General features: G+C 43.7%; 1 protein-coding gene across 1 annotated transcript; it reads right to left on the reverse strand.

Moving 5' to 3' along the window:
- Positions 1-3,619: 3,619 nt before the first annotated feature.
- LOC101789095 (neurotrophin receptor-interacting factor homolog) lies at positions 3,620-19,983 on the reverse strand. The gene is made up of 7 exons (XM_063252359.1): positions 19,910-19,983; positions 17,816-18,326; positions 15,856-15,959; positions 14,593-14,719; positions 13,531-13,623; positions 4,609-4,696; positions 3,620-3,794 (listed from the first exon to the last, which is right to left on the reverse strand). Exons 2-7 carry the CDS (start codon positions 18,171-18,173, stop codon positions 3,785-3,787), a joined length of 780 nt encoding a protein of 259 aa, XP_063108429.1. The 5' UTR covers positions 18,174-18,326; positions 19,910-19,983; the 3' UTR covers positions 3,620-3,784.
- Between the last annotated feature and the right edge of the window lie 2,620 nt (positions 19,984-22,603).

Below are 22,603 nucleotides of genomic sequence, written 5' to 3' on the forward strand. Positions count from 1 at the left end.
ACCTCCTATGTCTGGAAAAGACCGGTTCTCATGGGCGTCTTAAGGATAGACGCTCCAGCGGTTAGGCTTGGAGTACTAAGCAGCTACAAAAAAGTGTTGAAATTATGTCCACGTAAAGAGGCTGTTTTGAAGCCCCACCAAACTATGGCTCTTCTGTCTCCATTGGTTTTATCATGATGTATCTTGCTGGATTTTATTATATGTGATAATACAAACAAAAATTGTTATAGGCAAAGAGAGATATAGAAACCATTGTTCGTTTTCTGTTAGCTGGTTCTAAATACCCTACAATGCTTTCATCCACTTGAATGGTTTTACACTGACTTGATATATTTGAAGCTATAGTATATGAAGTTATATTCAAATATTTCAAGGAAAAAGACACTATGGTAACTACTATTAAGTCGGGTTATTTGGTGGTGAAGTACTAGGTTGCTGAAACTGTCATGCTTTGTCCTGTATTGTTATGTTGTTATGTCCTCTTTTATCTCACTCTCTCCCTTATTCATTGAAAAAATTAATTTTTGATTTTTTTAATTAAGGGGAAAAATAAAAATTAGGATATATTATAGTAACTTTTTTGATTTCCTATTAACTTGAAGTCCTGTAATACTCCCACTATCTTGTTTTGACTGACTAGACTCTGTTCTGTTCTGTATGATAGTATCAAGTTTGAGGGTATAGGCAACTACCTTGACGGCAGTAAGATTCACTATGTTGCCCATTCTGGTTTGACTATTATCTTCTTTGGAAGTCCTGTAATGTTTACAAGGTTTAGGTTTTATTGGTCTTGTTCTCTACTGTTTTGTTCAACTTTATAATACCTAATGAGATAGACAATTCTTTTTAAGGAAGCAAGAGGCATTATGGTAACCACTGTTGATCACCTTGTACTCTGTTTTTACATCATGCGCTATGTCTATTGTTGGTTTTGACTGACAGCTTTGTTTTGCCATATTTTTTATTCTCTTCCAAAAAAAAGTAGTAAGAACTAAGGAGTAATAAAACCCAAAATGTGTAAATTGTGTTGTAAAAAAGAGAGGGGAAAAAAGTGCTCTAAAGGATACAACTGCAAGTGTGTTTAGGGGTGTTAAATAGATGACCATATTAATGTTTTTGGTTGGATCATTGAACACAACTGTTTGCAGTCTCACTGTTTGAATGCCCACTTTGTATGCTTTGATACTGTGACTTGAGCAACTGTCTCTGGGATTATGATAATGTATAATCTATTAACTGGTTGGTTTTTTTTTTTTTTTTTTGGTAGTTCTGTATTACTTGTACCCTTACACCGCTTTATTTTTTTTTCCTTTTAAATAAAATCTAAAAAAGAGGCACATTGAGTCCCCCAGGATATATCTCTGCTAGTGCTTTTTTTCTGGTGCCAGGGATTGAGTCCAGAGCCTTGCACTGAGCTGCACTCCCAGCTCTGCGCTGATTTTCTCGACCTACACTGGGTGAGTTCATTTCCAACGCACCCTGAGCTCACCCGTTCTCTGCGCCTCCCCTTGTGCTTTTAAGGCCTTATCTGGGGCTGGGGCATGGCTCAGGGCTAGAGCTCTTGCTTTGTATTCACCAAGTCCCCAGACCTGATCCGTCAGCCTTCGAAGGGGGCCTTTTTCTCTGGATGCTTCTATGGGGATCTCTTTACCTTTGGCCTCCTGTCTTTGCCTTCTATTTGGGGGTTGATTTCCTTGTCATGTTACATGTTGGGGAGGCCAAGTGTTTCTCACCACTTCCGGAAAGCTCTTGGTTATTTTTTTCTTCTGATTTCACCTTGCCGCCCTTCTCTCCTCTGAGGCTTACCTCTCACATGTATTGGAGCTTCTATTTCCTCTCGCCTGCTCTCCTTTCCGTGGTTTTTTCATCTTTTTGTCCCTCTGTGCTGAGTCTAGTTTTTGCTTATTCTAGTTCCTAATTCTGCTTCCCACAGTGTCCATTCTGCTGCCAGGTAAATATATTGAGTTTTGATTTTCGATTTCGCTTTTTGTTACTAGGTAGTCTCTTGATTCTGAAGTCATCCATTATTTTTAAGGCGATTCTCCTTTCTGAAGGCATCTGAAACTTTACCCCTGTTCAGATGCGGTGAGCAAAGCGCCAACCCCACGTCCTTCCCCAGCTCTGCCCACTGCAGACCCATCCTGCCCTTTCCCCTGGTCTCTCCCCATCACCTTCTTCTAGTCCCCAACCCCGAGGCTGGGTGGTGTCACAAGAGGAAAAGTCTCCTCAGTACCCAGGGACAGCAGCTTGTAGCTCTTCACCTGGCTGAGAGGGTGAAGTCAGGCAGGGCAGAGTGCTCAGATGGAGCAGGTGGTGCAGGGCTGTGACTGAGAGAAGACTGGGACCCTACTCAGCCCCCAGCAGAGTTGAACAGGCCCTTCCCCTGCTGACCTCTTTGCTCCTGGCCCCATGGTGGGTGACCAGCCAGCTGCATAGGCATGCACTCCTCGGGTCCTGGAGGAGAAAGCTGCATGATCTTGAGGGGAAAACAATTAACCCCATTAAATTTAAAAGGGTTTCTTTGAATGAACCCTTTTAAATTGGCCTGTTTTTGCACAAATTGTAGAAACAGAAGGGTGAAGGTCAAGTATATGAAGCTGTAAAGAAATAGCAGAAAACAGAACTTGTGTTTTCTGAGCATAATTTTAGTGGGAAAGAAAAATATTCCAAATAAAAACACAAAAACAGTGCAAAAACAAAAAGATCAAAGAAGCCCATTTTGCATCGGAGCCTGTGTGATGAGCCAAGAGGCAAGCAGGCTGAGGGGCAAGCAGGTTCTGGGCACAAGCAGGGCCACCTTGGGGAGACCACAAGAGATGAAGAAAAGGGGGCCAGGACCAAAGCTGCAGCCTGCTGTCAAAGAGGAGCAGGTTCAGGGGTGCTCTGCAGTCAAGAACCCTGAGAAACTAAAATGAGAACACACATGGTCATCAAAGCCCCACCACTGCATCAGTGGAAAGCGCTCGGGAGCCACGAAGGTATCAGTGACATCTTTAACTTCACACTTTACTTCAAAGCTGTCTTTAAAGCTAAGCACACAGGCTGGGTGTGGTGGCACGTGCCTGTAATCCCAGAACTCAGGAGGCCAAGGCAGGAGAATCATTTGCAAGTTTGAGACCAGCCTGGGCTACTAAGTGAGCCCAGGCCAGCCTGAACCGCATAGTGAGCCCATCTCAAGCAAAGCACCGAGAACAAAACCAAGAAATAGGCTGCTGTGGGCCCTGGAGAGGCCAGCACCTGAAGCATGTGCCTATGGGACCACTCAGGACGATCATGCGAATTGGAACCATAAAACCAAGTGGCTGTCTTGTCAAGTTCTAGCAAAAGAGATTTTTTTAAAAATGCAAGTTTAAATACCTCAGTTCACAAACTTAATTCTTTCCATGATTCTGGTCACAAACTGAACTGAATGACAGTGGGATCAAATTTCCTCAACATGGAACTGGGCCACTGAATTTGATTGGGTTCTCATCCATTCTCTGTGCAACCAGAACTGAGGGAAGAATTAAGTTTGTGGACTGAGGTGCCACTGTATTTCCCCTTCAGTCATTCAAGCAAAACCAGATTGCCAACACAAAAAGGAAACACAGAGGAAAGAAACAAACTGTAAAATATATTTGTCAGCATCAAAGGTCAATGCAAGGTCAAAGGTGAGCATTCATGTGTCATCGAAGCTGCAGAGGCATCGATCTGGCCAAATCAGCATGCTCTAGGTGCCACAGGAAACAAATGGCAGGACGGGGCGGCCTGGAGACGCCAGGTGACAGGTGAGCAAAGCAAGCTCTCAGGGCATGCTGAGGGGAGGAAAAGCAGACAGGTGGCAAAATAAAGCCCTGAGTCAATTAAGGAGAGGCCACAGTGTAACCATGGCAGCTTGATGGTGGCAGGGCAGAGAGAACAGCAGGGCCCCATGCCAGGATTTCCTCTAAACCCTCTGGGGTTTTTCATCCTGGGCAGGGGCCACTCTGCTGAGAGTATTCCTGCTCCCTTCTGCAAATCTGCACTTGCTAGGTCTTTGTGTGACTGTGGGATGTCATTAGGGCCTGCAGTGAACTCCGGGAGCAGGTATGATTTAGGAAGGGATACAAGGAGGGAACGTGGACATTGTGTGTGTTTCCCCTTGGATGTGGTGTATTTGTAATTCAGTGGAAGCCTGTGTGTAGCACAGGGTAGGGTGTAGTCTGTATCCATGTATGACTGTTGGAGTGGGATCTCTGTGCCTAGGATGGAGCAGTTTTGTGTAATGTGAGTTTAGTGTTTGCATGTGTGATTTTTCTTGTTAGATTTATGAGCAGAGGATCTGTAGCTGCTGTGATATATGGCATGCACCTTAGGAAGTGAGTGACATATCTCATGTTCACATCAGGGATGGCAGGTTATCGGTGTCAGAGGAGTATGGAACCTAAGCAGCCAGTTTGTGAGCACAGGGGCTGTGTTCCTCTGAAGATTTACTTCTGTTGAAGGAGTCACTGTCCCATGGGTACTGACATCTTCCCAAAGGAATTCTCAGGGAAGGAAGAGTCCACACTGAGGCTTGGTGTGGGGCCACCATGACCGCAAGGAGGTAACTGTAAGCCTGAATGTGTATTTGTGTGCATAAGCACATACCTGCCCACGAGGCTCCTCTGTATTTTCCTGGGGTTCCCAGTTTTCACCAACATCAGAAGAGCATCTCTTCCCTGTCTTTTTGAGTTACCTGGACAAAGAGACCAGAGAGAGACTGGTGACCTGTTGTTCGCATGTGTAAAACGTACTTCACATGAAACATGGAAGCACAGAGCGTGGCCAGTGGGACCCCTGCACTGGGGTTTCCCAGGAGACTTGTGTAGAAGCACCCATGTAGTCGGGCTGGCTCTGAAGTTTGAGAATTCCTTGACAGTGCTGAAGTGACCCTGTTCCGGAGATGCTTTTTATGAAAAATAGAAGAAAAACCTTGTATGAGAAAACCCACACCACAGAAACATAGGAATAACTAAAGAAAATGTGAGCCTTAAAAGAAAACTATGTAATTTTATTGATTGATTAAAAAAAAGTCTGAATGCAGGAAAGGACAGTATTATATTTCTAGATGCTGAGATCAAAACTAACTAAAGATGTGAATCCTAACTCATGCACAAGTTCTTTGAAATAATCAAAAGGCTGTTTCAATTAATAAGCATACATTTGCCTCTAGAAGAGAAGACAGTTGCCACACAAATTTTATATATAGACTTTCTAAGGCACAATAATGAATGAACATAGATGTATAACAGAGTAGGGTGATCAGCCAGCGAAACAATGCAGGAGGTGCCAGTGCAGGCCCCCCACACAGCAGGTCTGCGTTTCTCTTTTACTAGTTATTGATGTCAGGTGAATAGGGACAACAGGAGAGGGGCAATTTGATCCTTTTTTTCACACAATCTACACAAGTAAATTTATAAATGGTTAAAGCATGTTAAATATAATGAAAAATCCAGAACAAAGCACTCTTAATATTTCATAGGAATTGTTAAACAAGCTAGGAAAAACACTTGCAGACAAAGACAGTGGGTGAATATATTCTACAAAGAGATTGCTCAAATTAATAGGAAAGACATACAAATGAGTGAAAGACAGAGAGAAACATAACCGCTTATGAGTTTAACAGAAAATGTTAAAAATCACATAAATACAACTAAAATATGTCCTTTCCCCTATTAAAATAGCAAAGGTGAAAAATACTTGTTACACAACTGGTCTCTCTGTGGACCAATGCCAATGTGCACTGGTATAGTAGGTTTGTCTGTGCTTATTGTTTTTTGAGACAGGGTCTCACTGTGTGACCCAGGCTGGCCTCAAACTCAGGGTGATCTTCTGCCTCAGCCTCCTGAGTGCCAGGATCACAGGCGCATGCCACCCCACCCAGCCTGGTGTAATTTTTTGACAGAGTCTTGGATGCATGTGTCAAGAACCTTAAAACAATTATGCATCTTCTGACCCAGCAATTCTGCTTTGGGTAAAGCCATCTTAAGCATCTTAAACTTGGAAAAAGCATTTAAGCACCAAAGTTTCATTACAGTATCATCCTTTTTTATGACAAACCAGAACTAAGTTAAACATCTGATAAAGAGGAGAAGGACCACACTGACTAAGGGCCAGTGATGCCACAGGCCTATTAAGGAGTGAAGGTAGAGAAAGCTGCGTTGGAGGCCATAAGCCTGGGTAAGAAAACAGGTGTGCTGCTGCATGCATGTCACAGCTGCATGACAGTGACCTGCAGCCAAGTTACAGCAGGCAGTCACCACTGTGACAAAGAGCACAAGGACAGACCTTGGAAATGAGATGCCTTCTCCACTATACCCCAAGGTAACTACTTCCATAAGCCTGGCATTTGAAATGGTAAGAAAGCAAACTGAAGTGTTAATGGTATATTTTTGTTTTAGGGGCAGGAGGAAGGAGGGAGAGATCTACTTTTCTCCAAAGCAGGAGTTTTCTTTAATGAGCTGAGTATTACTTTAAAAAAAAAAAACAAACAACAAATATATACTTTAAGAAAAGGAAAATGAGCTCATGCAAAACATTAAGAAAACAAAAGCTATACAAGTGAAGCATCTACACTGCATAAAGTCGTTCAAAACATCTGGATAAACAATGAATCAGTGAGTAAAAACTCACTTTTTTGCCTCATCAGATAGGCACTTTTTGTTTTTGCTGTGATAAACAGCCACCGTGGGCAGGTTATACAAGGAGACTGCTATCTAAAAAGAGCAATAGACATTACTCTGAGCACACAGACTTTTCCCAGGATGTCTTGTCTGCCTGGGGTGTGGGCTGAAAAGCCCCTAACCTGTTCTCCCTGGAATCCTGACAACAGGCCTGGGGTGACCTCTGCTGACTCAGGCAGGACAGCTCCCTCTGCTGGGGGCTGTGAAGGGCACAGTCCCTCCCAAATACACAGCAGGCTCTGTGGAGGCCCGGAAATTCACACCACCTTTCACCTGCAAATCATCTTTAGGAATGTATCCTTTTAGAAAACTACTGTAAATACATACTTCATCAAACTTTTATGTGATAAGTCATTAAAATGGCCACTAAAAATGAGAGCAAGAGAACTTCAAATTTGTGGTGTGGAGAAAAAAATTTATGTAAGATTTAAATAATACATTGTGTTAACATTTTGAGTGTAATTGTGATTTACACTAAAATAAAATCTTCTATAAGAATATTCCATAATAGCAGCTCACTGTTATTAGTGCCAGCAAGTCTGGTCTGGTCTTGTCTATAAATGAACTTTAGGTCTTCTAACAGTCCCCTGGGGTGGATGGATGGCAGTGGCATCCGTTTCCTAGGAAACTGAGGTTTAATCAGCTTCTGAGAACGCTGAGATCTGACCTCAGGTATGGCTCCGAAGCCCAAACTCTTTGCTCCTTTGCCAGTAGGCTCTTTCTTCCACATATGAATACAGGGTACTGGGTATCTAACTTATCGGGAAGTTTATTAGCCTCTACTGCCTTGTAAAATCTCTTTAACATGCTTGTTACTTTTTCACCAGGAAGCTATACCTAATAAAGGAATGTTAAAATTAGGGTTCTCACAAACTATGCCAGTTTATCAGTGGCTCTTTCCAGGCCTGGTTTCCAGTCCTGTTATTTCCTCAGCTGGAACCATAGTTCAAATTTTTCTAAAAGAAAAGGGATGTGGGAGGAGAAGTGGGTGGTTTATGGTTGTACTTAAGGAAAACAATCAGCACAGCTGTCAGTCCCTGCTGGGATAAGGCTAAGAGTGTTTCCTAGGCCTTCAAAAAACACATTCCTGTAGGTCATGGTGGTGCGTGCCTGCTATCCCATGGTATGGGAGGCTGAGTCCGGAGGACTAAGTTCAAGGCCAGCCTGGACTATCTAGTGAGTTCTAGGCCAGTCTGAGTTACACAGCAAGACCTTGTCTCAAAAAACAACAAAAACAAATAAACACATTACCTTTGGCCCATAAATTCCACTGCTGAGAATCTGCCCTTAGAAAATAATACTCAACATGAGAAAACTGGTTAGGTAAAGACCGAGGCTTAGAGACAAGGGGAGGAAGCACATTGCAGCAGCAGCGCACTGCAGAGCGAAGTAACAGCCGTGCTAGCTTCCAACCCTATGGGCTAAGTGGGACACATCCACCCAGCCCAGTTCTCAGTAACCCTGAAAAATCAAACAGGAGTACATTATAGCTATGCAAAGATGTCTGCAATAACTGAGGCTCAAAAGTGTGCAATTCATAGTATTTCATAAACACCTTTTTAAAAATGCCTTCATGGGTTTATGCCTAAGGGAGAAAATCTAGGAACAAAATTTAGCAACAAGTCTATCTGGGAGGGAGAAAAACAAATATTCAAAGAAAAAATTATTTTCTAATTTTGTTCAAGGAATACATATTACTTCCATCACCAGACACACAAAGAAGCTTAAAACGCAAATACTTCTAAAATGTAAACTAATTAATCTCAACATAAGAGCAACATCCAAACTACTGGGCATGTTAGGAGCTGGAAAGCGGGCAGAGGACAGCGACTCTATGCATTGTTCTCACAGCTCCTAGGGCAGCAGTAGGGTGAAAGCCCCAGTCCCAGGTTGGGCGTCCCAGGCCCCAAGCGCTGCAGTGAGTGTAACTGTAAACTATGGAACTAGCGCTGTGCACAGTCCACCTACCCTGTGGAGCCAAAGGGACAGCAGTAGTAGCTGCCATGCCGTCAGTTGAGGCATGAAAGGAGCACAAGAATGAAGATCATCTGGTCTGGGGCCCCTGATTCTCCCTAATTAGTTTGGCTCCTCAGGAAGCCTTAGGCCTTGGTTCATACAAACACAAACAGCCCGCATGCAGACACCTCAAAAAGGACCCACTGTGTCTTAAATCAGGAGACTAAAGACCCAACTAGAGTAACGGAGGAGAGTCATACATGAAAGTTAGGAGAGGTGCTGAACCCCCAGTGGAGGTGAAGACACTGAGCCCTCTGCCAGGAATTAGTGAACTGGCTTGGGGGATGACTTTCTAAGTCTGGGTTTCAGCCAGGCATGGTGATACGTGCCTGAACTCCTAACTACTGCAGAGGCTGAGGCAGGAGGGTCACAAATTCAAGGCTACCCTGAACAATACAGCGAGATGCTATCTCGAAATAAGAAATAGGGCTGGATGTATCTCAGCAGTAGAGGGTATGCTTCACACAAGTGAGACCCTGATTTAGTCCCCAGTCCCAAAAAGGGAAAAGCGTGGGTCTTTAGAAATAGCTGACATCACATGTCCTATGTACCTTGAAGGATAAAATAAAAATAATATATAAAAGAACATTTTATGAACTATGAGATACTAGGAAAATACATTACCAATAACATCAGCTTAGTGAATTCATTTAGACCACACCTAGAAAATCTTTTCAATTTGTTGATACATGGTAAAGTTATTGTATGATAACTTTTCTGTAAAAACTAAAAGTCTGAAGCACCACTGTCTATTACAAATTTTATCAACATCTCAAAAGTGCAGTTCTCTATCCATCAATACCACTGAAGGGGAGCAAAACTTATTAGCTTCTTTCTTTTGAAAAAAAAAAAAAACACCCTTTGTAATTTGCCAGTCACTACTGATGTGTGCTGGATCCCCTCTTGCACAAATGTTGCTGCACAACTATGCAACCATTCCTCCCTGCTTTTCCATCAGACCACAGTGAATCTTCAAGTTGTTGACAAGGTGTGACGAGGGAGAGGGCCTTCTCAAATTTAGCACACTCGAAAGTTGTTTCTATAGGACAAAGCCAGAGATGGTGAGATGTGTGCTCTCCAAATGGTTTTAAACAGTGACGGCAACTGTTTTCACTTGAAAATGGAGTTGCTAATGTTGAGTGAGGTGTGAGGGCTGGCCAAAGCACTTCCCACAGAGCTGACACTGGTACGGTCTCTCCTGAGCGTGGATCTGGTAGTGCTGAATGAGGTGCGAACTATGACCAAAGGTTTTGCCACAGTCACAGCACTAGCAAGTTCTTTCTGACATGGTCACATTCTGGCTGGTAGTGAATTAAGTATGTCTTCTTGCAGGGCAACTCAGGGCCAAGGGCCTTGGCCTCCCTGTGGCCCTTAAGATGTTAAGGAAGATGCATGTCTTGGGTAAAGACTTTGCCATGCTGAACACATTCATAGCAGTCCTCCTGACTGTGGATTCTTGCATGCCCCGAGAGATCCATATGCTGGGTAAAAGATTTTGCACCTTTCCTGCAGCTAGGGGGCCTCTCACTAGCAGGGGAAGCATGGGACTTCTGGTGCCTGATGAGGTGCAGTGTGAGGAAGAAGGCTTCACCACACTACAGGCAAAGGGTTTCTTCCCAGTAAGGATCAGCTCATGTCTCACAAGGCCATTTTTGGAACTAAAGACTCTTTCACAAATTTTACAGTGAAGTATTGTGCTGGCTGGGGTGTGGTGTCCTTGCTAGTAACACTGCCCTGCTGGAGAGCCCTTCCTGGAAGATCTCCTGACTGCTGGGCAAGATGAGAGCTTCTCTCAAAATCATCAGTACCATGGCTCTTTCCCTAAGCAAGGGTTTTGGTGTCACTTGGCCCTACAGGACTAAAAATGTGTTTCTTCGCGTTGTCTTGGTGTGATTCCAATGGATCAGGACAGTCTCCTAAACAGACATGCCAGAAATCATCTATTGCCAGAACCACTATTCCTTCCTCTGAAGATGATTTTTCTATAGGCAGGATTTGCTCTGAGGTTGGTTCTTTGGTTTGAGGTCTCTTTTCCCAGTCTAAAAGAAATGTAACAGTTCCTCTACTCTTTCCTCCGAGAGATGTGTCATTATAATAGAAACGGAAGAGACGAAAGACAGTGGAGTAGACCTTATGGGTGTGTAAGTGTTCTAGAAAAGAGAAGAAAATCAGAAAAGAATGGAAAGCACAAAAGGCCAGAAAATGTAAGAAGGGCAGTGAAGAAACCATGCAGGTGGAGTCATGTTGACAAAGATGACACAGACACAGGGAGTACAATGAAAAAAAAAAACAGGGGAAAGAGTTGGGACTGGAGTTCAACAGCATTTTCCAACTTCTTAGTAGGTCATTAATATTCTCAAAAACTAATAGGTGTGTGTCAATTTGGGAAAGTTAGATAATTCCAGTCTAGCAGGCTAGATTTCTACACAGTTCTTCAGAACCTTTGATATGTACCTCAAATCTCAAAAGGGGACACATTGAAGAATGTCGTATTTCTCAAGCTGAGTTATAATGGAACCTTTTTAAACAATGCTTATTACCATGGTACTGCAGGACCTTTGAGGCAACAGTGGAATGAAGAGGTCAACTTTTTGCTCACAATAAAGCAACAAGATTCTCTTTTCATGGATCCCAATCTCTCATTTTAACCAAATCTACACTGTCAACCAACTACTTGTCTTTAATTCAACATTTGGTGAGGCTATTATGTGCAAGGCATTATCCAACCCTGTAAATGTCAGAAGCTTATAAAACGGATTCCAATCAGACTAAAATCACTACAGAAGCAGATATGGGGTAACTGATTCCATGAAAAGATTAGTGGAGAGGACAGAATTTGGGCTTGGTAATGAAGAGGATGGTGGTAACATTAGAAAACAGCCCAAACAGAAACACTGGACTATGAAAATAGTTCTGGGAAGACAGAAACATGAGATTTTAGATGGAGATCTGTGGGAAATGAGATTAGTAAATGAATTTCAGGCCACAAAGAAAGAAATGAAATATTTTGCTACAAGTTGAATTTTCTTATGAGGGTACTAAGAAACTGGTCAAAAATTTAGGATTTATAAAGACAATTCCCTGGATGAGAAAAAAGCTAAGAAATCAAGTACAGCGGTTCGGAAGAGGCAATAAGGAACACAGGGGCATATCCCTACAAATACTCAACATGTGTGCAGCATATGCAGCTTAGTCACTGAAAGAGTTTTGGCCCAGACAGGACACTGTAGCTGGTGAAGCCATAGAGGTGGAACCAAGGAGCTCCATCTCCCCCACTCCTAGGAATTTACCTATGGCGCCAAACAAAGACCAATGGGCTACCTGTGCATCCCTAATGCCCCCTTAGGTTCCACCCCAAACTGAGGCTACTTATGTGCCTCACTCCACGTGTTCCATGGAGAGATCATGGACCCCGGGGTGGAGATGCCGCGCCCCAGGGGATCGGGGGTGTCTCTCCCCGCATTCTCAAAATAAAGGTCATTTATATTTTATACTTCTTATCTTTTCAGCCACCGCCGGTCCCCCACAATTCTATCAGTCTCCGGGTAAAGAAGGAGAGGAGTCCCATCGCAGCGGATCGGACCTTTTAGGAAATGACCTTCAGCACATTCACGACTGGGCTGTAATTCTTACTGCCAGGCTGCTCTGATCTGAACATATGACATTCCCACTGGCTTGTACTGCTGTGTACCACAGGTGGCTCAAGCCAGCAGGAATGTGTTACGGGACGTGTCAGGAGTGGACGACTGAGAGATGGTCTGGCCATAATTTGTGTTTCCACTGCCTGCTGCATATCCATTAATTCTATGTATGCAGAACACCTCAAACCACACCCTTCAACTGCGGCATCAGGGTCTGTCACCTATAGCCAGATGGACTTCAAAAGAACCAGTTTCTCCGTTATCTCACCCATTCTCTGTAGAACAGCCAAATGGATTTTTCAGGAAAACACCACCCAGCAGAACTTTCTGCCACAATTAAAAAAATCATTTCTGCTGTCTAACACAGTAATTGTTGGCCACACATGGTTATCACACTCTTAAAAATGTGATCAGTGTGACCAAGACAACACATTGTAAATTTTATATAATCTTAACTAGTTCCAACAGCCACAGGTAGCTAGTGACCACCATACCGGACAGTACAGTTCTAAAATGGCAGTGCTGCCACCTCACTCCCCGTTCAACTCCTTCCACTACCTTTGCAACCCACTCAGAGTGAAAGCCATGTTCCTTAACCAGCCGTTTGTGGGCCGGTGCTTGGCTCCTGCTGTGCCCCTCCACCTCCCTCAGACCTTACAGCCTTTCTGCCTCCTTCTGGAACATCCAGGTTCACTATACGTGATAATGCTTCTGCCTCCGACACTCTTCTTCAAGATTTCTGTGAGGGTCATACAGGGAAGGGACTAGAAGTGAAGGAAGTCTGTGGCTGTTTGTAAATCTGAGGGACTGTTGGGAGCAGGCAGTGAGAAGGAGAGGTCATAGCTTGCCAAGGTTTTTTCTTTCTCGAAGATAAAAAGGAAAGATCTTTGACTCTAGCTGCAAAGAAGAAGGCACAAGTGAATGGAAAGGTTAAAACACTAAAGGGACATCAGCCTCCCTTGAGCTGTGCATAAGAGGAAATGGTACTGCAGGAAGAGATGAACTTCAGAAAAGAAATAAGAGGAAGCACTGACAAGAGAGAGGCTCTCAAGTGACAGCACACACTAGCCTGCTCCTCTAGCTGGGCAGCCTTGAGGAATGGTCCTACCTGGCATGTCCTGGCTCCATTCCTGACCAGTGGGGTGGGATTACTGCCTTCCTGCGATCCCTTCTCCGTGGGCTTTACTCACCATGACACATCACTGCATTACTGTCCTCTCTTGTTGCTCTTGATGCCTCTTCTTCCAGGAAAGAAATAATGTCAGGTTTAGGAAACTGGTGCCCTGTTAAAGAAGGAAGATTCATAACTTAGGATTCAAGAACTCTCAATTTGGGTTCCTCACAACTTGGGAATAATTTTTTAAAGGTGCAAACTTTTACAAAGTGAAATGAAGCCTGTCTCCAAGCTTAGTGAGCAGTGGTTCGCAATGGTTTTGTCCCCTGAAGACATCTGGAATATATGGAGCTGTCTTTTGTTGTCAAAGCTGTGGGAAAGGGGGTGGAGCCCCTGGTGTCTGATGGGTGGTGGCCAGGGATGTTGCTCTGTATCGTGCAATGCAGAGAGTGCAGGACAATGTAATTATCTGGTTTCATACACCAACATCGTCAAGGCTGAAAATTCGGCTACGTAGCTAAAAACTGAAAGAGGGTCTAATGGTGGTGTGCTAAACTCTATACATTAGCACAGGGAATGTGATACATAAAAACTTAAAAAATGAACAGAATTACATTTGTTTTTCCTGAGATCTTCTTTCTTGCTAAAATGGAAGACTAACAAAATCCTGAGACAGTCTAATACCAAGCTTATATTTCCTAGTTAACATAATCAAAAGGTTTGGGAAAAATTAGTGTCTCTTAGCACATCAGAGTTTAAGGGGGAAGATTCTAGACTCAGGCCACTACAGGTCAAATCACAGCTTTAAGTAAGAAATCTATGTTTCCTCTGAGTCTGTTTCTTGGAGTACATATAAAATGACAATAATAATAACAACAATAAGAATTATACCTCCTCCTCATAGAACTTGCGTGAGGCTGAGAGCTAAAACCTGCAAGATGCTTAGGCTATTGCCTGACATATATTAAGTGTTTGATAAAGGTTAGCTATTTTATCATGAGTGAGCCTGACATTAAAATACTGCCTCTGACCCAGAGGTGATACAATGAGCCACCACTACAGATGGGAAGATGCAGAACAGTTGTGGACCATGAATCCAATGGACAGAAATCAAGTTCTATGGGGAAAACACACTTACCTAAGGAAACCAGGTTCTGGTAATTCTCCAGCATCACCTCTCTGTAGAGCTTCCTTTGAGAAGCAGTAAGGTAGCTTAACTCCTCTGGGGTGAAGGTCACAGCCACATCATCAAACGTCACCAACTCCTAAACCAGCAGAAACACTCCACTGAAGCCCAGGAATTATCCTGGGGAAAGGGGACCAAGCCTAATGAGAAAGGACTGAATATGAAGCAGCCATGCAGACTGACAGAAAGCTTCTATGTGCTCTAAACCAGAGGCCATGGGAACTTAGCATAGCACCTTCCTGAGAAAAGTCAGAACAATTAGTAAACAATTACTAGAGGTTTATGTAGAGCAAATATAGCCTCTTAAGACACTTGTCAGGAGAAATCAAGAATACGGATATTTAAAAGCTCAGCAGTATACTGTGTTGCCAAGAATCAGGAAGGTGTGTTCAAGCCCTGGCTCTGGATCTTAAAAATTTAGTGTGAGTAGGTTAAGCCTCAGCATTTTATCAGTAAAACTCTGAGAACTGATACTTATAAGAAATATTAAAATCTTATTGATATGTATGAAGATGTAAATCAAACTAAAAACACACCATACTCATTCAACTGACCAATATTAGGAAGTGTGACAATATCAAGTGTTATCCATGAGATCTCTTGTGAGGTGCTAAGGGAAAGGTAAATGATAAACCACTCTGAATCTAAACCTCTGATTCCTAGGTAGGTCTGCTCCTGTGCACCTGAACAGGCGTGACTGTAACAGCGCTGTCCGTAACACCTAAAACTCGAGACCTAAGATCACTGTGGCAGGCTTGGCGGTGGCAGCAAGTAACAGAGACTCTGCTTAATGCCCTAAAGGAAAGCAGGTGCACTTGTGTGGAGACAGAGAAAACCAGAGTCAGGCAGGTAATGAGAGGGAGAGACTCACTGACCAAAATTCAGCACCAGAGGGTCTGGAAAGAGAAGCTGGGCAGATCCTGATTGCTGCATGCCTTACACTCCACCCCGGCGTACACTCCATCTTGGAGAGGACCAGACTCACTGGGACAGGGAGCCAACACTGCAGTGGTGGCCTGGCTGATGCACAGGTGCCCAGCCACTCTAGCCTCCCCACTAGGAAGGGAACACAGCCTATGAGATACTCAAAAACCAAGACTTCAGAGAAATGGAAAACTGTGTAATACAATTTAGCTGAACAAGGAAGGTCCAGAAACAGGAAGGCCAGATCCCTCCCCATATCTAAGAACCAAGTCCCCAGAGTGTCTGCCTTACCTGGGACCCAGCCGACAGTGGACAGCCTAATGCCTCTGTATTCCTCTTTTGGTGTTCTCTGTTGTTCTTGTTTTCCACAAGGATAGAGTCCTGAGCAGAGAAAGCTAGAAGAGAGGAATGACCGTGGAGTCAAGCCCTGTCTGGCAGCACACACAGATGTGAAACTGTCTGCCGCTTCTTACCCCCTATCTTGCTGTGATGGACTTCCTATGGTGAGAGAAAGGCCACCAAAATAATTTCTCCCTTCAACACAGTCCAGCCCAAAAAGGAGCTCTAAGATTTCCGCAGTTTTAAATCCTTCAATGGCTCCCACTGTCTTCCAATGAAATGAAAGCCCCTCCCTATCCAGTGTTAGTAGCTTACAGTTTCAATGCATAATCAAAATCATGAGGCAAACTCAGTTTCAACTGTAATACCTACACCTATGCCTCTAAGGGCTCTTCTGAGGCTTGAGCATTACAAATATAAGGCACTCATTAGGTAATTTTTAATGGCAGCCCTTATTAAGCCTTTCCCAGAAGACAACCTTTCTTCCAGAAATCTGAACCTTGAAAACACTCCTTGCCTGTATTCTTTGTTTCAAGTACACTTTTCATCAATCTGTTGTTTCTTTTTTACATCCTAGGCTACTCTTTACTCCCCACTGACCTGTAGCTCCAATGGTTCTGGGCTCTGGCCAAGCCTTTAAAGTCTGGGATAATTCCCACTCTCTCCACTCTTGGTAGTAACACTGTCATTAAACTGCAGACAGGGGAACAAGCACCCTGACTGCCAATTAAGAACTGTGGAACCACAGCAAATTACTCAGCTTTGTGTCTGTTTCAACTTCTATACAATGAAAGTAATTTCACAAAGCTGTTAAAGCAAATTAATTCACATGTAAAAACACAATAATACAATGTAAGCATTCAACATACACACTATTAAGCCATGCATGGCGGTATATGCCTGTATTTCCAGCACTCTGGAAGGCTGAGGCAGGAGGATCCCAGTTTGAGCCCAGCCTTTGCAATTTAGTGACTTAGCAAAATCTTGTCACAAAATAAAATAATAAAAACTGGGCTGGGGATGTAGCTCAGTGCAAAGATCCTGACTTTAATTTCTAGTATTCTATACACACACATATATTCCATCTTAAAAATCATTTTAAGAAATGCAGGCCTACAGAACTAGATAAAGCACAATCCTTAGTTCATGATACGCTATCGGCATGGATCCATGCATGATCATGTTTAAGTTTACTTATTTTCAGTCCCAAGTGTAAATAAAGCCGTAAGTTTACTTTCCAATCCTCAAACTAAAACATTCCCAGTAACTTACCTTCCCCTATGTGCTTCTGCACTGTGCATGCTCCAGTCCTCATTCCAGAGATAGCTACAATCTTGGATTTGTATTTATTCTTTTTTCTCTCCTTCTCAACAATATTTTTAGTATTATTTTCATTTAAAGAATTATGAGAATTGAGTGTTTTTCTTCTTTCATTCTTAAAATGCTTTCCTTAGTTCCAATCTAATAACCTTAGTTACCAAGGCCAGTAAATTTTGGCAGAGGTTAAACTTCCCAGCCTGCCACATTTTATGTCCTCTTGCACCTAAAATTTAATCATTTTCTAAAAGGCCATTCTAGTCCTTGAATGGGATGACCACATAAAAATCAATTTCTCCATATTTACACTTATTAATACCATGGATAATCCTAGAAGGTTTTTTTGTAGTACGTGTTTTGCTTTTTTATTGATATTAGAGCCTAGGCTGGATACAAGGGATGGGGGGGACAAAGTTGGTACTTTCTGAGAAATAATAAATATTATAGGAAAAACCAAAGCCCAGATTTCTTCTATTTCACATTTACAATTTTGCAGATTAGACTGGATGAATAAAATGCATTTTTTACTCAGCTCCTAATACATACCATGTACACAGCAGGCATTCAGCAGACAGAAGTAACCCGTTGCTCCTACCTGTCTCACCTGGATTCTCACATGCCAGGACCAAGTCTTCTACCAACAGGCCTGCCTCCCTGCTGTTCTCTGGCTGCTTTGACCTCACCCATGTCTGGATCTCCTCTGGCAGGCTAATCAGAAACTGCTCCAGCGTTGGTGGCTCTGTTTTCTGCTCCTTTGTGTGGGTCTCCAGCTGTTGCCACTTGCAGCAAAGCTCCTGGGTCTGGCTCACAGCTTGGTAAGGCCCATTCAGTGACAAACACTGAACATGCCTCAGCTGTTGACCAGAATCATTTACAGCTCCTGGGTTGTTTATGGAACTAGTTTCTGGATCCTCCTCTTGCTTGTGTAGATCAAAGATGTGAGGATTCTTCATGATGGCCAAACTCTCTGTCACACGTGGCACCTTTGCAGCTTAGTCCTTTACAGGATTCAAGCTCTCTGCAGTAAAGCTGATTTATATATGGTTTGTGGAAGATGGTAGGGTGGACGGAGTTGTACCAGATATAGGACACCAAGCCCTCAGGACCTGCAGATATTACAGAGACACTTACCAAAAAAAGTACATGGTATGTTTTGGACAGTAAGGTAGAGACAGTCTGAAGCAAAAGAAGTTAGTTTATATCCAACGAACGTCTAAACATACTTTCATAGAGCTTTGTATATAGGCACACAGACATGTCTCAGCCCTATTCCCAGAAAAGCCACAAGGACGTTTTTCAAGGTAAACGAGATTTGAACTCCAAACACAATGAAATAAAGTAAATTGATAAGCCACAAAATAAAGCATTTCAGGTTTTTTAAAAAGTGAGTTAGAAAGCTGTATTATACAGAAACAAGGAGGTCAGGCATGGTGGTGCACTCCTGTAATCTCAGCACTCATGACGTTGACACAGGAGGATCATGAGTTCAAGGCCAACATAGGCTACAAAGTGAGTTCAAGGCCTAGGGATACAGCACAAGTGCCTGTCTGGCAAGCATAAGGAACTGAGTTTGAGTTCTGATACCAAAAAAAGAAGTGAGTTCGAGGCCAGCCTGAACTGCACAGGGAGAATCTGTCTGAAAGAGAGAGAAATGAGGAAAGACTCTGATAATATATACATCCTAAAAGGGACTGGATTCATAATGCAAAATAGACTAAGAACTTAAAATAAGAAAAACAGACAAAATGGGAGCAAAAAACTTAAAAGATTTTAAGAATATACAAAAAAGCTGGTGAAATGGCTACTATAAAGTGGGGCTTGACTTCATTAGTTACCAGATACACACAAGTTAAAAGTACAAGAAATCATTATGCACTCTTCAGAATGTTCAAAAGTAGGAGTCAGAGAATGCCAAGGAGATGAAGCCCCAGCAGAAATACACATTCATACACTGGAAATCTAAATAGAAATAGGAACATGGATGTCATCCTATTGAAGAAGCTCATGCAATACAAATTACAAGATAAAACAATTGTAAGATGTTAGACGTCAGCAGTGAAGGAGAAGCAGGGCTGAGGGGGAAATCCTGCTGAGGCAGGAAGGGGCAAGATTCGGACAAGGATGAGGGGATGGAGGTGTTGGAAAGGGACGCTCTGAGGGAGAAGGGCCCAACCGAGTGAGGAAGGGAAGAGGAAGGGCAGAGATAGGAGGCACCAGGATGAGAGAGACGCGGCAGGGGTGAGGGCTCTGATCATGAGTAGAGTGGGGAGAGGAGAAGGGCGAGGATGGAGAAAGGGGGTAGGAGGGGGAGGAGGGGAAGGGAAGGAGGAAGGGAAAAGAGAAGGGAGGGGGCAAGGGAGGGGATGGGGTAAAGAGGAGTGGGAGGAGGAGGGGAGGGGGAGGCAGAGGAGTAAGAGGACTGAGAGTAGGGGGAGGAAGGGGAGCCGGAGGCCAGAGTTGACCGAAAACAGCACTGACTGGGGAGAACAGGGCAGACTGTGGACGCAGCCTGTCTGTTGCCCTCCCTCACCTCCTCATTTTCGTTTTCAGTCCCCGAATGCCTCACAGCCACGCTGCACAACAGGCCCCCCCATACCCTCCCAGTGGTGCCCTCCTGGCCTCGCACCCTTGCCTCATGTCCTCGCGGTCCCTTCTCCAGATCGCTCAGAAACTCGCGCCCCTCACTCACCTCGCCTTGCTCGACGCCCTCGCCTGACGAGATCGCACGCGCACATCGGCGAGCATGCGCACTGGAGGGTCCGCGCCTGCGCACTGGGAAGGCCTGGTGTCCGTTTCTGGTCCTGACCCCTGGTTGAAGATAACCTGGGCGGAAGTGGTGTCTGTGGGCTTCCTACCTCAAAGGAGTTTGCTCGGTCTGTGCGTTGAGTCTTGCAAGAATTTTGAAAATAAACAGTAGACACTTAACAATGATTCCTCTGCAGATGTGCTCCATCCGCCAAATATTTACCCTCACGTACTCACATACAGGCAACTACTGTGCTTTGCAGGGTCCTTCCTCAGGGTCATGGAAATAGTTCAGGGGCACAGGTGCCTGCCTGGCAAGCGCCAGGTCTGGAGTTCGATTCTTGATACCAAAACGTAAAAATAAAAAAGTGAAGTGTCCTTCCAAGGGGAAACCTAAATAAACCTGTGAGCCTTGCTTGCTTTTAGTTACTTGAGGTTAACTATTTATTGGTACCAGGAATCGAACTCAGGACCTTGCATTTGTCAGGCAGGCACTCTGGCCTGCTAAGCTATATCTCCAGCCCTGATGTTAACTTTCAAATCGCTAATGTTGCACGTCAGGCAGCAGACAACAGAGCACTAATCTCCAGTAGAGTACTAGTACTCACTTGGTTGAAAGCACCCATTCTTCACCAGGATGATCTTCTGATGGCAGCAGGCACAGACTCCACCCTCGTATCACACCTGATACCAACATTTTGTACGCAATCCTCCGAAGAGCAATGAGGTTTGATTATGAATGTGCAAACCACAATCATCTTTCCCAATACCTCAAATCCCCCTGTTTCTTTGCCCATAAACATTCATGAATTCTATTTTAAAGAACATGAATTTGAGATTTGGTCTCCTGGCTCCTTATGCTGGGCCATCTCATGAGTAAATTATTTTGTAAAAACTCATGATTTAAGGAATAACACACTGGGTAACCGGCAAAAAGGCCTACTAAACTAACATGCAGAGAGTATATATATGTATACATATATATGTGTTTGTAATTTCATAAGTATTGATACATCTGTAGATGTGTACATAGGTTGTGATTCACACAAGTACATGTGTACACATGCATATAAATATGTACATCTATGCAATATACATGTAAATGTTACTATACTGTGTATCAAGTGGATAGTTGTTACTTTAACCTGAAATATAAATCTAAATATTCCAATGTTTAAAAACGTGAGCCGAGCATGGTGCCACATGTCTGTCACCTCACCACCCAAGTGCCTGAGGCAGGGGGCTCACCCATGAGTTCATGCTCACCTGGCCTGTATAGCGAGCCCAAACTACATAGGAGGAGCATGACTCTGCCTCAAAAATGTATATATAATGTAGGGTATTAAACATAGATGTGTATAGTATAATGTGATATGTACATAAATATGAATTTATATATGATACATGTTGTGTTCCATTGTGACAACAGCGTTACCCGATGATAAAGAAGCTCAGTGCAATCAGCCTGCCACTAGATGTCCGGTTGACAAAGAATGCAGCACTGGCCATGTCCTTTTCTCATCTGGCCTTCCCAGTGGGGGCGCTGGCTCACCTGCTCATTTCTGCTTCACCTTGCAAGATTCCCCTCCCCAAGAATTAGCGTTTGTTTAGATTCAACATTCAGTAGACTCTGGAAGACATTTCTTTGACAAACAGATGTATTACCCATGTGCCATGAGGGCCACGTTCCACCAGTGGCCCAGAGGAGAAAGGGGTGGGCCTCACTGTCACTGTTAGGAAGTGGTGGGACTCTGAGAAATGGGCCCGCCCGGACATCCTGATGCCACTCCGTGAGGGGGATTTGGGGTTCTGGCCTCATCTTACCTCTGCTGTCTGGCTCACAGTGAGCAGCTTACCCTGCCCCACACTCCCACTGTAACGTGCCAACTTAGCCAGGGGCCTGGAGTGATGGTTCCACTTCTAACTACAACTTCTAGAACCACAAGTCACAATAAACTTTTTCTCTTTCTGTGTAAATTGCCACTGCCATTGAATCATAATAATGGGAAAGGCAGTGGTTCACTTCACAAGCCACTAACCTGGATCAGATAACAGGAACCAAGATTCCCTCAGACCATGGGGCCTCGTCTTCTTCCAGGTCTGTTTGTTCCTCAGTGCGCCAACCTGCCATATAACCACCCAGCTGGCCTTAAATTTCTTCAAGTCTCGACTGGACATGGGAAACCCATAAGGCCAGTAAGTTTATGCCAGGGAGAGGTCAAATCTCATGAAATAAACATAGCAGGAGAGTTAACTCCCTCTTCAAATAAGATGAATGTATGCATCAGATGTATAAGGAAGGAGTATAAGGGCTCAAGAGTATAAGGGCTGGTCACCTTCACCTATCACCTCCCTCATCCCCTTCTACCACCTTCTGTAACAGACTCTGCAGGAAACCAGTCTTAAGATAGGACTGACCTCTCACCTTGATCTACATTAATGCCTCTTTTCAAAGAATGACCATCCAGTCTGTGATTAAAATGAGTCTGATACTGTAAGATATGATCACAACTTGATGGGCTTTCATTTTTAGTGTAAATAAATGTTAAGTTCTAAGAGTCTGGAAAAAATGCAAAATGCCCGCAAATGCCAGAGTGGGTACAAATGGAAGTATGCTTTTCTTCCTGAAGAGCAAACT

Source organism: Cavia porcellus, unplaced genomic scaffold (genome assembly GCF_034190915.1).
Source record: "Cavia porcellus strain 051 isolate PalLab524CR breed Dunkin Hartley unplaced genomic scaffold, mCavPor4.1 scaffold_7, whole genome shotgun sequence".
In the NCBI taxonomy this organism is placed as follows: Eukaryota; Metazoa; Chordata; class Mammalia; order Rodentia; family Caviidae; genus Cavia; species Cavia porcellus.

Coding starts and splice junctions, on each gene's coding strand:
- LOC101789095 (XM_063252359.1), bottom strand. CDS start 18,173: ATGAAGAATCCTCACATCTTTGATCTACACAAGCAAGAGGAGGATCCA. Junction 15,960..17,815: donor TGAGAATCCAGGTGAGACAG/GTAGGAGCAACG, acceptor CCTCTCTTCTAG/CTTTCTCTGCTCAGGACTCT. Junction 14,720..15,855: donor CACTGTCGGCTGGGTCCCAG/GTAAGGCAGACA, acceptor CTGCTGGTTTAG/GAGTTGGTGACGTTTGATGA.